This window comes from Diaporthe amygdali (genome assembly GCF_026229845.1).
Source record: "Diaporthe amygdali strain CAA958 chromosome Unknown NODE_50_length_292117_cov_63_955086, whole genome shotgun sequence".
Classification (NCBI taxonomy): domain Eukaryota; kingdom Fungi; phylum Ascomycota; class Sordariomycetes; order Diaporthales; family Diaporthaceae; genus Diaporthe; species Diaporthe amygdali.
In genome coordinates this window covers 181,221-195,127 of record NW_026517070.1, presented here as the reverse complement: position 1 = coordinate 195,127, position 13,907 = coordinate 181,221, and the positions used below count along the sequence as shown (strand labels likewise).

Below are 13,907 nucleotides of genomic sequence, written 5' to 3'. Positions count from 1 at the left end.
TGAACCGTTGCTTCTTTTTATATCTCTTCCGGGAGAAGCAGCATCAAGATCCCGCTCCGGCAGAGACGACGCGCTAGAATTTATAGCACTGCACGGCAACTAAACTCACTCAGACATGCACTCTCTCCCTCTCGCAAGCATCCCGGATTCAGTCAGCTCGTGATGCCAGTGACAAAAGTGCCGGTTGTCGACGCCCCTCTGTAGTGCGTGATGCGTGGTACGTACGTGCCTGACAGGAGCAGCCTGACCCAGCTGAAGACTGCATCTCCACCCACGTGGGGAACGGACATCGTCTACTAGGTTCGGGAACTTCCTGTCAGCCTCTCTGCGCCTGTGTCAGGATCAGATCCACTTTCTCTCCCACCTTCCGGTCGAGGGCCAGGGCTTCTGAAACGTGGGAAGAGCCAGACAGCGGCGGATTGACCAGAATAGGGTGTTTGCTCTACAATGATGCAATATTGTATATAGAGGAATGCAACATATTTCTTTATTCATTTACATTCATGATTGCTGTCAACATGGCCGAGGAAAGGTTGAGCCAAGACCAAGACCAAGACCAAGACAAGACTACCATCACCTTCCAGTAGCGGTCAACAAGACCTCGTGTTCGGTGTATCGCGCAATCACATATGCTCTCGCTTGACCCCAGACCGACGACCAATGTTTCTTTTCGCCGTCTTCCACAACTTCGTCAAGGCGTCAGGCCAAACCCAATTGGATGACCAAGCTAGCACCTAGCCCGAGCCCTACCCGGCGGTTTGGCTAGCAGGGGGTGACTCGTCGCTGTCGTCCTCTAGGTGGTAGTTCCCTTGAATACGTCTCTTGGCCTCCCGCTTGTCCTGTTCCGTTATGTCTTTCTCGTCCTTACGCATGTCGGGTGCCCATTGAGACTCGCTGGGTGAATGGCCGACGGACATGCCGACACGGATCTGCTTTTATGTTAGCTCGGCAAGAATTTGCACATAGGGCAGTCAAGGACTTACCAAGGTCTCGAGGGCGCCGTTCGAATTGTCCACCAAGTCATCATCAAACACCATCTTGCCCTCCTCGAAGAGCAGCACAATGGTGCTGCCACCGAACTTGAAGTAGCCAAGCTCTTCAGCCCTCTTGACGTGCTCGCCTTCTTGCCTGGTGATCACGGTGCTGCCCACCATCATGGCTCCCACACAGATGACCATTACCCGGCCGTGGGCCACGGTGTCGATTGGCACGATGACACGGACGTTTTCGCCGTAGACATCCAGCGCGGATCGGATGGCCATGGGGTTGACAGTGTAGTACTCTCCTTCAATGGTCTTGGGCTTGCCCATTACTCCATCCACGGGAATGTGGAAGCGGTGGTAGTCCTGTGGCGCGAGGCGGAAAATGCCTAGTGCACCTCCGTTCTCATATCGCACTGCGTCTTCTGGGTAAGCGTCGCCAAGCAGTCTCTTGACTGAGAACTCGCGCCCCTTGATCCACACATTGGTGGCAATGTCGACGCGGTTGAAAACCACGGAGCGACAGTCGGCAGGTGACACAATGATGTGGGGGTTTCCAGGCGCTGAACATGGCCGAGCATCTGGCTTGAGCGCCCGGTAGAAGAACTCGTTGAAGTTCTTGAATTCCTCAACGGGCAAGAGGACTTCGGACATGTCGAGCTTGTGGAATTCGATGAATCCCTCAATCTCTGCCTTTGAAGCCGGATCGTCGTACTTCTTGCCCTGCTTGATGCTGAGACTCTTGAGCAATTTGCGGACTAGTTCAACGTCAGTCTAGGGCTCTTGGTGCCTTTTCTATGAAGGGATACTTACTCCTCTTATTCTCCATGTTGTTCGATTTCAGCCCCTTGTAGAGCAGTCTGATGCCAAGTCTGACGTACACGCTCATCTTTTCTTCACTTATTTGTCCTGTTATGCGATCCTGCACGAGGATGTTGGCAGAATTGGCACCCAGCTTGTAACCTCCATATGAAATCTTGGTGATGACCTTGGAGTACCACTTCCGCTGCGCCTGGCTAGCGGTCACAAACCCAGCCATCACGATGTTGTTGACCTGGCGCCAATCCTGGCTGGCGCAGGTGGCTATATGAGTGATGATGTCCGAATCGGTTCTCTTGTTCAAACGAGGTTGGTGGCAGATGGGGCATTCCCTAATCTCAACCACATGCTCTTCTCCGCGGTCATTGAGATCGTCTCTCTCGGCCAGAGCTTCGCCTTCCTCACCCGCAGTGGAAAACTTGGGAACCGTAATGGTAGACGCGGAGATCTGACTGCTAGGTGCCGTTTCGGGACCAGGGACTACCTCACCCGAAGCTGGCTCTTTTCCAGATGTGTGCCCCTTTGCGAAGTCAGGCAATTTGTCCTTCAGACGATCAGTCATGCTTGGTTTCGATTTTGACAGGAGTTGATCCTCCAGGCAGATCACCGCCTCGTCGGTTGTAAGATCACTTTCACCGCTGTTGGCAGCGTGTGGGAAGCGTTTGAAGAAGCTGTCAATGGTAGAATCGCGCAGAGTGGAGCCAAGAGTGTCCAGCATGGTCGTCAACTCAACCTTGCTGATGCTCCCATTCTCATCGGTATCGTACTGCTTGAGCATAGATCTCCAGAACTGTTGCCGCAGGGCAGGGTAGGGCATGTATTTGGCCCTCAGAGTGAGCACTGGGTTGTGCTTTGCCTCCCACTTCTCCAGATTTTTCATCTTCAGGGGCACTTCGAAGAACACAAAGTCAGGATCTTCGCCATCCTGAGTCGCCTCTACCCCGGTTCCGACAGTATTGGGGTCGACAGGCGCCAAAAGCCCGGGGTTGGGGACAGAGAGCTGCGTGGGGTCCAGCGCCCCGTCGCCTGGTACAGATGTAGGCGCCTGTGACATTTGTGAAGGATTCTTGCTAAGAGCGGGCCGCGCAGATTTCGCCAGGCTCTGCTGAGAATTTGACCTTGACATACCCAGTCTCTTGAAGCGGGACTTTTGCGACGAGCTGTCTGGTTGCACATATTCCGGTAGCTCCCTCAGCCTGTAAAGACCCGTCTCTGGGTCGGCACTAGGGGCCGTCTCCATAAGATCCTTGAGGGGAAGAGATGTGGATGCAATGAAATCGTTGCCGGTGTAGCGATCCCGATCGATGACAGTGAAGGCGAAAGAGTAGGTCTGTTCATGCCCGAGCACGTTGAAAATCATCTTTTCGTTGTAGACCGGGTTCAAGTTATGTCGCACGACCTTGGTACGATAAGTCTTCTTGCCCAAAGATGCGACTACGAAAGGATCCATGTCGAAACCGGTCTTCGTGAAATTTGATTCCGGAGGCAGATCGGTGATTTTGACAACCTCGAGGAAGATGATTCCAACGACGTCCTGGCGGTCTCCATTGGTAAACTCATACGGGTTGTCGCGCTTCTTGCGCTTCAAGCCCTTGATTCGGAGCCGCCGCTTGCGTTTCTCGGCGCTCTCGGGCTTCGTTGGGTCTTCCTCCTCTGGCGTCTCGTCATCATAAACGTCATACTCAGCGTCATCGTCATCGCTGCCATACTCTGTCGGCCGCCGGCTGATGGGCGGCGACGGGGAGGTGCTTGGCTTCGTCGGAGCCAGGACTGGTGTGCGGGTGGGTGTCGGGTTCTTAGACGTGGGGTCGGCCTCAGGGGCAGACTTGGCCAGAGCGTTAAACTTGGCAGCGATATCGACGTCGGTCGCATTTGGGTTCGCGGCGTCGTAGAGAGTGAATTGCAACAGGACTTCGCCGGAGACTTTGGTAGCTTTCTTGCCTGTCCTCTTGCTCTTCAGAGGGAACCATTTTGGTTCCTGCTCGTAATGGCCGTCCGCAAATATTTCCTCGAGGGCAAGATCGAACTCTCCGAGATAGTCCTTGCCAAACCTGTCCTTGTCCCAACAGATGATGTCGAGGAGCAAGTGCCGGGTTTCATTCACGTGGAACTCGCATTGTTCGTTCCAGTGTGGGTTAAGGGTTTTGGACACAGAGTGGGTTTGGTGTCTATTTTCGCCGAGGGTTACAACAAGATACTGCCAGCCAAGTCAGTCTGCTAGCTCTTCTCTGTTTGCTGTGGAGGAGAGAGATGGGCTTACTGGGTCAGAAGTACCACTTCGATCTGCCGCAGCGAGATTTCGTGCCTGGTGTACACTAGTTAGACGTGTCCATTGTATAAGTGGGCAGGAGGCCAGCTGCATGTCAAACACATGGTTATTATTACCTTCAAAATTACAGTGTTAAGCATCAACCCCGTCTCCCTCCGCCCCTCAGGGCTTGCTGAATCTCCTTTGTTTCTCATTGGGCTGGCGTTACGACTATTTGCGGCTGAGCCGTTATTCAAGCGTGATGATGATTTCAACCGTTGTGGAATGATGTTAACCATATTCAAGAGGCGTGACAGTCGGGGGGCCGGCTACGTTCGAGGAGGATGGAATGGGTGTTCCGTCGTCTCTCGAGGGTGCAAGTGCTGTAGTAGTAGTATGATGGCTTCGTCGGAAGTGGCGTGCAGGGATAGCTCCAGGGAGAGACGGTCTTGACGTCAAGGTGGGGGAAGCTTCGGGTTTGCGGTATTAATCTCGAAACCGACGGTGAGGAGGCTAGACAGGTGATGCTCTCAAGAGTCTTGGTTCGTATGTGATAGCTAGGGTGGAAAGGAGGACGATTCTTGATTCTACTGCATGATATCTGTTGCTGTCAGTGACGGGCGTTCTGATGTGGCCTTGAGGCGTGGGCAGGGGATGACGGCTTGAGGCCCTGCTTACCTGATGGCTTCGAATTGTGTGTCTTCAGCAGCAGGTCGTGGCACAGACCAAAGGAAGCAGTGGAGCAATAGATTGGGCAATTTCAAGACATCTATCTGACCTGTTTTAGGCAAAGACAGAGCGAGATAGGACGGTTCTGGGTCGGGGGGTGGGTGCAGGCTGGGGGCTGCGTCTGCGTCTGCGTCTGCGTGTGCATCCGCATCTGCGTCAAATCTGGCTGCCGCTGACTCCGACCATCAAGGCGTGTAGGGCTTGAATGTTTCAATTGCCTCAAGGTCTCGCCATGGCAGTGCGAGAAGGAAGGACGGGTTGCAGGAGAGGGAGGGTGGATTAGATGACGGAGAGGAACGCACAGGGCCGAGGAGTGGGTTTGGAGGATACAAGCACAGGCACAGGCACAGGCACACACAGTCAGAAGGGAAGGAGGTGGCTCTGGGAACGGAGACCAGAGCTGAGGGACGGATGGTGTACGCCAAGACTCGAGCAGGACAACAACGTCACACTTGCCGTTTGCACAGCACCAGTACCTACATGAAGCAGCCAGGACCTGCCAGGTTGGACGGAGCTACCGTGGCATAGCGGCTGCTTGGCCCTGGACGCCGGCCAACCCCTCTCAGCTCTCTGTGCCCCCCTTTGGTAGCTGTTACCCCCTCACGGTCGGGACAAAAAAGAGCGCACTCACAAACTTCCCCGCACCACCCACACCCACCCACACCCACCCAACTTCTCTCTCCCTCCATTACAACCACCAACTTTACTCCTTTTTATCTTTATAACAGATTTTTTTAACGCCATAAAAGCTAAACCTTATAATACTCTAAAAAAAAACTAATTAATTAGTATAATCTAATTTGCAAATTTATTACCTATATATTATTTTAAAAGCAATATTTTTAAATAATTTGGATTTAGTAAAAGCGCTAGTTAGTATACCCTTTATAAGGGTTACCCTAATTATTATACCTTTAACTATGCTTTTAAGGAAACTTAAGGTTAAAAAAAGGCCTTTTTTAATAAAAACTTTACTATTTTTAAGAGGTTTATTAAAATAAAAGGCTTTAATACTTATATAATACTATAAGCAGCTATACTAGCTATTGCTAGCTTAAACCTTAATTTATTACTTTTTAAAAAAATAGTCTAAAAAGCTATAAAGTTTTATAACTTTTGCTTTTATATTACTTATTAAAAGCAATAGATATTACTAAATTTAAGTATTAAATAAAAAAAGTATTATTACTAAATATTTAAAAAATATTTTTATAGTAAAAATTAGTATTATATATATTTTTTTAATAAAATATATTTTAGCTATAATTCCTAAAAATATATATATATTTATAAATAACTATAGAAAAGATTTTATTTAAATTATTTAATTAAAAAAAAATAATTAAAAAAAAAGTTAATATTAAATAAAAGCACTTTTATATATAAATAGTAGTTAGCTATAATAGGTTTTATAATAGCTTTTACTAATATAAAGTTTTTTTTAATATAAATAGGAAAATAAACTTTTAAACTTATTATAATAAAATTCTTTAGCTTATTATAAATGCTTAAATTACTTATAATAATTGCTTTACTTTAAAAAAAATAATAACTTTAATTATAAAGGAAGGTAAAGAAATAATATTATTACGCGCTAAAAAGAGAATAATAGTTTTATAAATATCTTTAATTACTTTTAATTACTAAACCTTATTGCTAGCCTTATAGAAAAAGTATAGTATAGGTTAAAGAAGTATATTTAGCAGTAACTTTATTAGGATAAAAAAATGCTTAAATTTATAGCCTAAAAGGGCTTTAATACTATAAAAAATAAAACTATAAATAAATAGATTAATAAAATTTCTTAAATTTTATTAAATTATATAAAATTAAAGGGTGTAATAACTGGTTATTAATTTTGTATAGGGCTATAGTATATTTATAATAAAGGGGTATTGGCAATAGGTAGTGTGGGTAAATTACTGAGTGCGCTCTTTTTTGTCCCGACCGTGCCCCTTTTCGAGGGCGGCTGTTAGTGTCATCAGATTACGGGCCACCTGAGAGGTCCCCAATCCTGCCGAGGCACTTGAAACCCGCACCTTGCCAGTGCTTGCACTCTATTTGTGGCCCACACTCGGCGATCGATCCAAGATCTTCGACCAGGAGTGCTAACACAGAATAGTCAGGGGACGGTATCGCTACACCGACGGGAACCCGGCGCCATGGTTTGTCTATGGTTGCATTGACGTACATTTGTGTGTGCTGTAAACGTATACGACAACACCAGCAGAACAGCCAGTTCTATGTTCTCACGAGGCCCAGCCGTCCTGGTGAAGGCTCCCCGTTGTCACCAACGCGCATTCACCGAGAAATGGTTTGCTCTGTTGGAGTGTTGATCCTCCAACGGCCAAAAGGCAATTTGTACAAACTAGGTAGGAAGATCACGACAGGCGGCCAATTTGGCGAAGAACGGGGGATTCAGTCTGGCCCCCGTCCAGGCCAGGCCGGGCCAACTGATTGCGTGCATTTATTTACGTTGCAGCAGAAGTTCCCCCCGAAATGGTTGTCACTCTGCGCACCCTATGTACACGCACAGGCTCGCAGTCACAGCAACAAACTTCCAACTTATCAGAATTGTAATAAGTTGCTCCTGCTCGCAAACAACGGCTTCATCTGAATTGCATGCCCACCCCGCTGACGAGAAGATTCCTCTCTGAATCGCCAAGAGCCAGAGGACAGCTGCCCCAGTGTGGCTGAATGACGCACGACACCCTCCACAGCCCCAGGCCGTGCCATATCTGGCCTTATTGGCACTCGTGCAGGGCACAACGTTCGCCATATCCTGCTCTGGGAATCTGTGAGAGACCATGGCTGCACTGTGTGGTGTGTCCCAGGCTGAAGCTTCAGAAATTCAGCCCTGTCTCTTCGGTTCCGATTGAGTTTGGCAACAGCTCGTAATTTCTCAGCTGCCTCACAGGCTGCCAAGCGCCCAGGTTGGAGCTGTCAGGCTGGTCCCGTCTTCCCGCTCAACTCGTGCAGCTTATGACAAGTCTTCGGCAGTCAAGTTCCGAGCTGTCGAGCTATCACATCCTCCCTCTGTCTGTCTGTTGGCAACGCCGTCGGGAAGCAACATCAATGATACCCAACATCCTGATTGAACCCTTAGTGCAGAATTGTGCCACCCCTCACTTAGCCACCTTGCCCAAGCCGTACAAACCGTTCTCTTTCTCTGAAACCATACATCGTCCTGTCTAATACCGCTGTCTTAGATTCGAGACAGCTGATTCAATGCTGTGTCGGGCTCACCTTGCTTCTCCGATGCAGCCACTCGATCCCTGTCCTCCAGCCACGCCGTCTTCGACGCCACCCCCTGAGTTCAACGACGATGAAGGCATCATAGGTTGCACACACACTCGGTGATTGACGACTGTGACTCGTTACAAACTCTGCAACTATCGTGTTCGAGTGATGCAGCGTAGCCATGGCGCTTTTAACTATCCATCGTGGCGGGTTACGCTGGGCGTCAGCAGTCGCATGGTCTGAACCTCTTTAGCATGCAGCGCCCCGCTCAATTTGGCAGAGATAGGGTCATGTCTCTGCTCACTTAACTCTGCTGCAATGAAAGACCTCAGGCACCCTAGGCCTGGACCGCTTATGGTCGTCGAATCGTGAGTTCATCCGACTCAAAACAATTGAGACCTACCCGTGGGTGGACATTCTACCGTGTGCCATGCATCAGTCCTACATGGTGTGGGAACAGTGGAGACAATTGTATTGAGGCACTCTCCTCACAGTTGTGGAGATCAGTGGATTGCGTTTAGGTGCAAGTATACACAAGTGCATTCATAATTTCTCGTTGCAATCACTCCAAATTGTGGGCAAACTGTACCTTGCCCAAAATTCTGATCTCAAAGCCAATCAATGTCGAAAGCAACATTCTCGGCGTAATTTTCCTCCTTCGTCCCTCAACGAACCATATTTTCCGAAATACCACACGGGAAGGAGTCCGACTCATGAGCGAGCACCCGTCGCGGTTTCGGAAAGGCCGACGCAAGGAGAGCAGGGATAGCACCAGGGGTGTTAATGAATGGAATCCCGCTGCGATCTTGTGATCACTACTCAACCTTCATCACGGCTCTCGCGGGAAAGTCCATGGCCTGCCGGCCGGCCTTTCTTGTACACCAACTTCTGATGATTGGTACTAATTGGCGCAACCCGATGACGGCGTTTGCTGTGGCCCTTCCTTCTGTGCCTGTTCATATGTAGGTGCTTTTGAGGCTGTCTTTCGAGCCTGATAAACTAGCTTCTGGACAAAGAGGACCTGGGATGTCTTTTGTACATGTGTTCCGTGCAAGTCCATGTTTGCCTCGCCCGGCGAGGAGGCGATGTCGGACAAATGTTTCTCGAATGCGGATCTTGTTTGCCGGAAAAGAAGAACTAATTTCTCGCTTGTGCACAATTCAAGCCTCTGTTTCTTTCAGTGTTGTTTGTCTTGGTACACCAATATTAGCTCTGAAGTTGGTTGTGCCAATGGAGCAACATCACAGTGTCTGGGAGGATGAAGAGAGGTAGCTCTGCAATGCCAATGACTGTGAGAAATAAAAGGCTGGGCAGTGAGGTTCGTATTTGAAAATGATGAAACTGGTTCGAGATTAACACATGTGGTCATGAGGCGTATCGATTGCTTTCCGGTGTAGATTGTGAATAATGCCGGGGAAGTCATCAAATTGTGCACTATGTGCTTCGAATACCCACCATCCCTGGATCTCTTACAGCTGACATCTGTGACTGTGGTGGATCAATGTGAGAAGATAACCAAAACAAATGGAGAAACTCTATTTTATGCATCCTTTATAGTTTATCCTTTACGAACGTGTCCACCTCTTTAGGTAGGAGCCGTACATCTTTTCACCACGTCATGGAGCTTCATCTCAGATCAAATTCAATACGGACCGTGATGTCTTGTAGTGAGTTTCACGAGCACTTCAAGCGACGTATAAGTCACAACACGACTCAAATCCCAAAGCAAAGTATAGAGGAATTGAGCAGTCTCTTATTAGTCGTTTGTGATGATGTAATTCGACCGACCACAAATGAAAGTGCAGCTAATAGAACATGTGCCTAGGCAAGTCCGGAGCCAATGGGAAGAGCATTGCATCGTTGCAATGATCCTTCAACATTGGCCATATGTAATCATAACAGTGTCAGGACTTGTCAGGCCTGGTAGCTTGATTGGTCTCAAATGCAGGTGAACGCTCCTTATGCATATAGTGAGTTACATTCTACAGGCCTGGTACCCACGTCGTAATACTGAAACCGCAGAGACTTATACACAGCCCATGCATATCTGTAAGCTCACCTTTCCCACCCCTGACGCAGGTCACCTGAGTTTTGGAACCGTCCTACTTAGGTAGATCTACCCCATCATGGCCCACTTGGCCCTATATACTTGGATCCATAATACGTGCCGGAGAGACTCTGAAAAAGAGTCACATGGCCCAGATTTGATTGGCTTGGCTTGAGCTCAGCTTGGATCCTGTCAGCGGAATCGAATTAAGAGTACCTGTGGCATGTGAAGACAACGTGCACTCGATTTGATGGTGGTTATCCTGATACTGACTTATGCGCGCCAATTTATCACTACTTCACCCATTGCAACCGAGTTAGAATTTAGAATTACTCAAGTCTGTTCATTACTGCACCATGACTTTGGTCTAGAGTGTCTAGACTCATTCAGCATTGGCGAAATGGCTGCATTTACTTGAACAATACGAGCCGTACGAACTGCCATATCAAAGTTTGTGTGCATTCCAGGATAAACTTATCAGGTAGCGAGTTTATCACTATCGGTGTCCGACGATTGAGGGCGCTGTGAAGTAGTAGCGAAGCCTGGTTATCGGACCAAGGTGAATGGAGTAAATTTAAAATATGTGTACAAGGAAAGATCTTGTGTTTCACATGAAAATGAGGTGCCCATGCTCGGGTGGCTCACATACCCTGTACGCAGTCTCCACAGCGCCGAATTTCCAGTCTTTACCGGCTTTTATTACTCTAAGTTCATTGTACGTAATAGTGACCTCGAAACAATTCTTGTGACTCTTGAGAGACTTCTTAGCCCGGAGTTATGCAACGCTCAAAGATCAAGGATCAGATAATCCCCTGCATTCTGAGCCTATCTTGCAGATCTTACAGGGTAGCTCTTGAGGTTTATCTATATTACATGATAAGGTTGACGCCAACGATGAGATATCATAAAGCTTGACCACAAGAGGCAAATCTGCTTCCCATTTGATGCAGCTCAAGTGAAAGTATCAGTTCCATGGAAAGGGGTTATGGCACGTGGCGGCCCCGGTTTTTGTCCCGAGGGGACGGTCCGCCCCAGGGCTCAAATTCAGACCCAGAAATTACTGATCACAGCTAGCAACAGGAGATTTGCGAACCTCCATGCTGATCAACAATTCCCTAAGCGATTGGCTGGAATCAATCACCGCGTACCCGGCCCTGCGAGGATCAGGGGCTAATTCCGAGTGTGCAGAAATGATTCCTTCGCCTTCTGTTTCTTTTCTGCAACTAGATGCTGCAGTAGCATTCCCCCTGCCTGTCACCACTACTCATGCGCCAACCCAGTCAGCGTCTGTTACAGCCCCCGAGTATCGGCGAGATCGATTTACGATGGCGAACAAGATGTCTATGGTCAAGATAGCCGTCCTCGGCGAGGGCGGCGTTGGCAAGACCTCCCTAACGATCCAAGTAAGTTCCAACGCGCCCGAGCTTCCCCTAGCGTAGACCACTTGCTCATGAATCTAGATGTCGCATCAACATTTTGTTGAAGAGTACGACCCCACACTGGAGGACTCGTATAGACGACAATGCGTTGTCGACGACGAAGCATGCCTGTTGGAGATTCTCGACACAGCCGGGCAGGAGGAGTTCACTGCGCTACGGGAACAGTGGATACGCGACAGCGAGCTCTTCCTCGTCGTCTACAGTGTGACATATCGCCCAAGTTTCGAAGCCGTACAAAAAGTGTTCGAACAAGTCTGCACCACGAAGGAGAAGTATGCAGCGCCCGGAGGCTTCGACCCCAGTCTCATCATCCTGGTCGGAAACAAGTCAGATCTGGATCACAAGAGGACGGTGGGCATCAGCGAAGGAAGGATGCTGGCCAAGAAGCTGGGATGCTCCTTCATCGAGACCAGCGCAAAGACCCGTACCAACGTCGAAGAGGCCTTTTACAAGGTTATACGCGCCGACCGCAAGCGGAAACGAGACATGAGAGAGCGAGAAGACAGCCGCCACAAGTCCGAGTTAGCAGACCTGGGTGTCGAACAACCGAAAACGAAGAAAAGCTTTTTCAAGAGGTTTTTAAGTCGCAGCTGAGAGTCTTGATTCCCTAACAGCATTGAAGGCGTTTGGGTCAGGGATACTAATGTGAGGTAATTAATATTCTTGGAATTTGTGAGGGTTCGGCCGGCGGTAGCCTTGGCTCTCAAAAATTTCATTCTCTCTGCCAATTCGTCGTTGGAGAACGCGAGCGACAGATACTTGTACTTAATTGACCTTCTCTGAAGGCTATAACAGGGGCGAAGAGACCAGGGCAGTCCTTCAGGCCCCTGTCTTCGTTATCAGACCTGTATTAACATCTAATGCTGGACAGAAGTGGCGCTTCTAATACCTGTATAATGATGCTGCTTTGCAGAAGCTATTTATAGTGATAGCTACGGAATATATGCCCATGCACAATTAATTGGTGTCCTGAACGGGACCGGTCGCCGTTCGATGTGCGGTGCCGGTATAGTCAGCCGTTTTCGCGGCGCTAGTTCCATTGTGGTCAACGCGGAGTTTGAGGTCCGGTTCGCCGTCTTCTGTGTGACGTAGGATGCATGTTGCTCCTCTCATAGACGGAACCTTCTTTAGGCTGTTATTAAGGCTGATTTGCGCATCACCTGGACACTTGTTTGTGCTGTCTTCGGAGAATTCGTGGACCATAAATGAGCTTGCACGAGCGTGAATCCGTGGAAATCCAGAGCTCGCGGTATCCAAACCCATCGTTGAAACGCCAAGCCGACATGTCGGAGAAGAAGAACATCGTCATCACTGGGGGCGCTCGGGGAATTGGACGTGCAGTTGCTCGCCATCTAGCGCTTTCGGGCCACAGACTATTTCTGATTGACATCGACACCGAGGAGCTCAAGTATACGGCGAATTCGCATATCCCAGGAGCCTTGACCGGCCAGGTCAATGGCACGAAGGCTCCGAGCAGTATCGGCCACGGGGTTTGCGACCTGCGAGACCCTATAGCGATCAGAGATACAATCAAGGCCGCGGCTGACTTCTTCGGTGGGCGAATTGATGTGCTGATCAACAATGCCGGCATAGCGAGGGCCCAGTTTAGCGAGGGGCGAAGCATGGCAGACCCCTCGGTATTGGACGAATGGCGAGCTTACATGGAGACCAACCTTACTGCACCCTTCGTCGTCAGTCAGGCCTGCATACCTTACATGAAAATCGAAGACGATGGGCGGAAGGAACATGTGGATTCTGTCATCAGACCGGAGGCGGCCCTTGCAGCCTCGGACATTCTCACAGAAAAGGACCGAAGCGTCTTCTCGGGACGCGCAAAGCAAGGCCCCTGTATCATCAACATCGCCTCGTTCCGTGCTCGCCAATCCGAGCCCAATTGCGAAGGATATGCGGCATCAAAGGGCGGGGTTCTGGGCCTCACACAGGCCATGGCCATCTCGGGCGCTCAGTGGGGGATCAGGTGCAACGCTATTCTCCCAGGTTACATCTTCGTCAAGCACGAATGCAAGGAGGCCGACGAGATTGAACGCCATGAGTGGTGGGCAAAGGGAGAGCCCGCTGAGCGGCACAGGAAGCATCCAACTGGTCGTATTGGATATGCTGATGATATCGCAGAGACCATCGAGTGGCTCATGGGCGCGGGGTTCGTGACAGGGCAGGAAATTGTCGTTGATGGAGGCATGAGTAAGATCAAGCATGTGGATGCTTGACTGGATTTCCTCGCCTTTCACGGGCATAACGAGCTCCCTTTACGGCTTTCTATCGATGGCGTTTCAAACGTGCTATATCCTCCTCTCCTCGTGTGCTGTCGCATTTCGACGATAGACGTGCCTATCTCACATTCAAAATGAATACTCTGTGAGGACAGGTGTCGATCTCTTGTGAAC

At 49.2% G+C, this 13,907-nt stretch overlaps 3 protein-coding genes across 3 annotated transcripts; 2 read left to right on the top strand and 1 right to left on the bottom strand.

The window, feature by feature from the left end:
* Positions 1 to 746: 746 nt before the first annotated feature.
* On the bottom strand, positions 747 to 4,346 carry J7T55_014690 (uncharacterized protein; the record flags this gene model as incomplete). Its single annotated transcript, XM_053135002.1, has 5 exons — positions 747 to 929; positions 984 to 1,738; positions 1,794 to 3,996; positions 4,060 to 4,104; positions 4,185 to 4,346. The coding sequence occupies 5 exons, from the start codon at positions 4,344 to 4,346 to the stop codon at positions 747 to 749; spliced, it is 3,348 nt and encodes a 1,115-aa protein (XP_052987323.1).
* A 6,814-nt stretch (positions 4,347 to 11,160) lies between these two features.
* J7T55_014689 (uncharacterized protein) lies at positions 11,161 to 12,096 on the top strand (the record flags this gene model as incomplete). Its single annotated transcript, XM_053135001.1, has 2 exons — positions 11,161 to 11,466; positions 11,524 to 12,096. The coding sequence occupies 2 exons, from the start codon at positions 11,161 to 11,163 to the stop codon at positions 12,094 to 12,096; spliced, it is 879 nt and encodes a 292-aa protein (XP_052987322.1).
* A 399-nt stretch (positions 12,097 to 12,495) lies between these two features.
* On the top strand, positions 12,496 to 13,730 carry J7T55_014688 (short chain alcohol dehydrogenase; the record flags this gene model as incomplete). Its single annotated transcript, XM_053135000.1, has 2 exons — positions 12,496 to 12,590; positions 12,713 to 13,730. The coding sequence occupies 2 exons, from the start codon at positions 12,496 to 12,498 to the stop codon at positions 13,728 to 13,730; spliced, it is 1,113 nt and encodes a 370-aa protein (XP_052987321.1).
* Between the last annotated feature and the right edge of the window lie 177 nt (positions 13,731 to 13,907).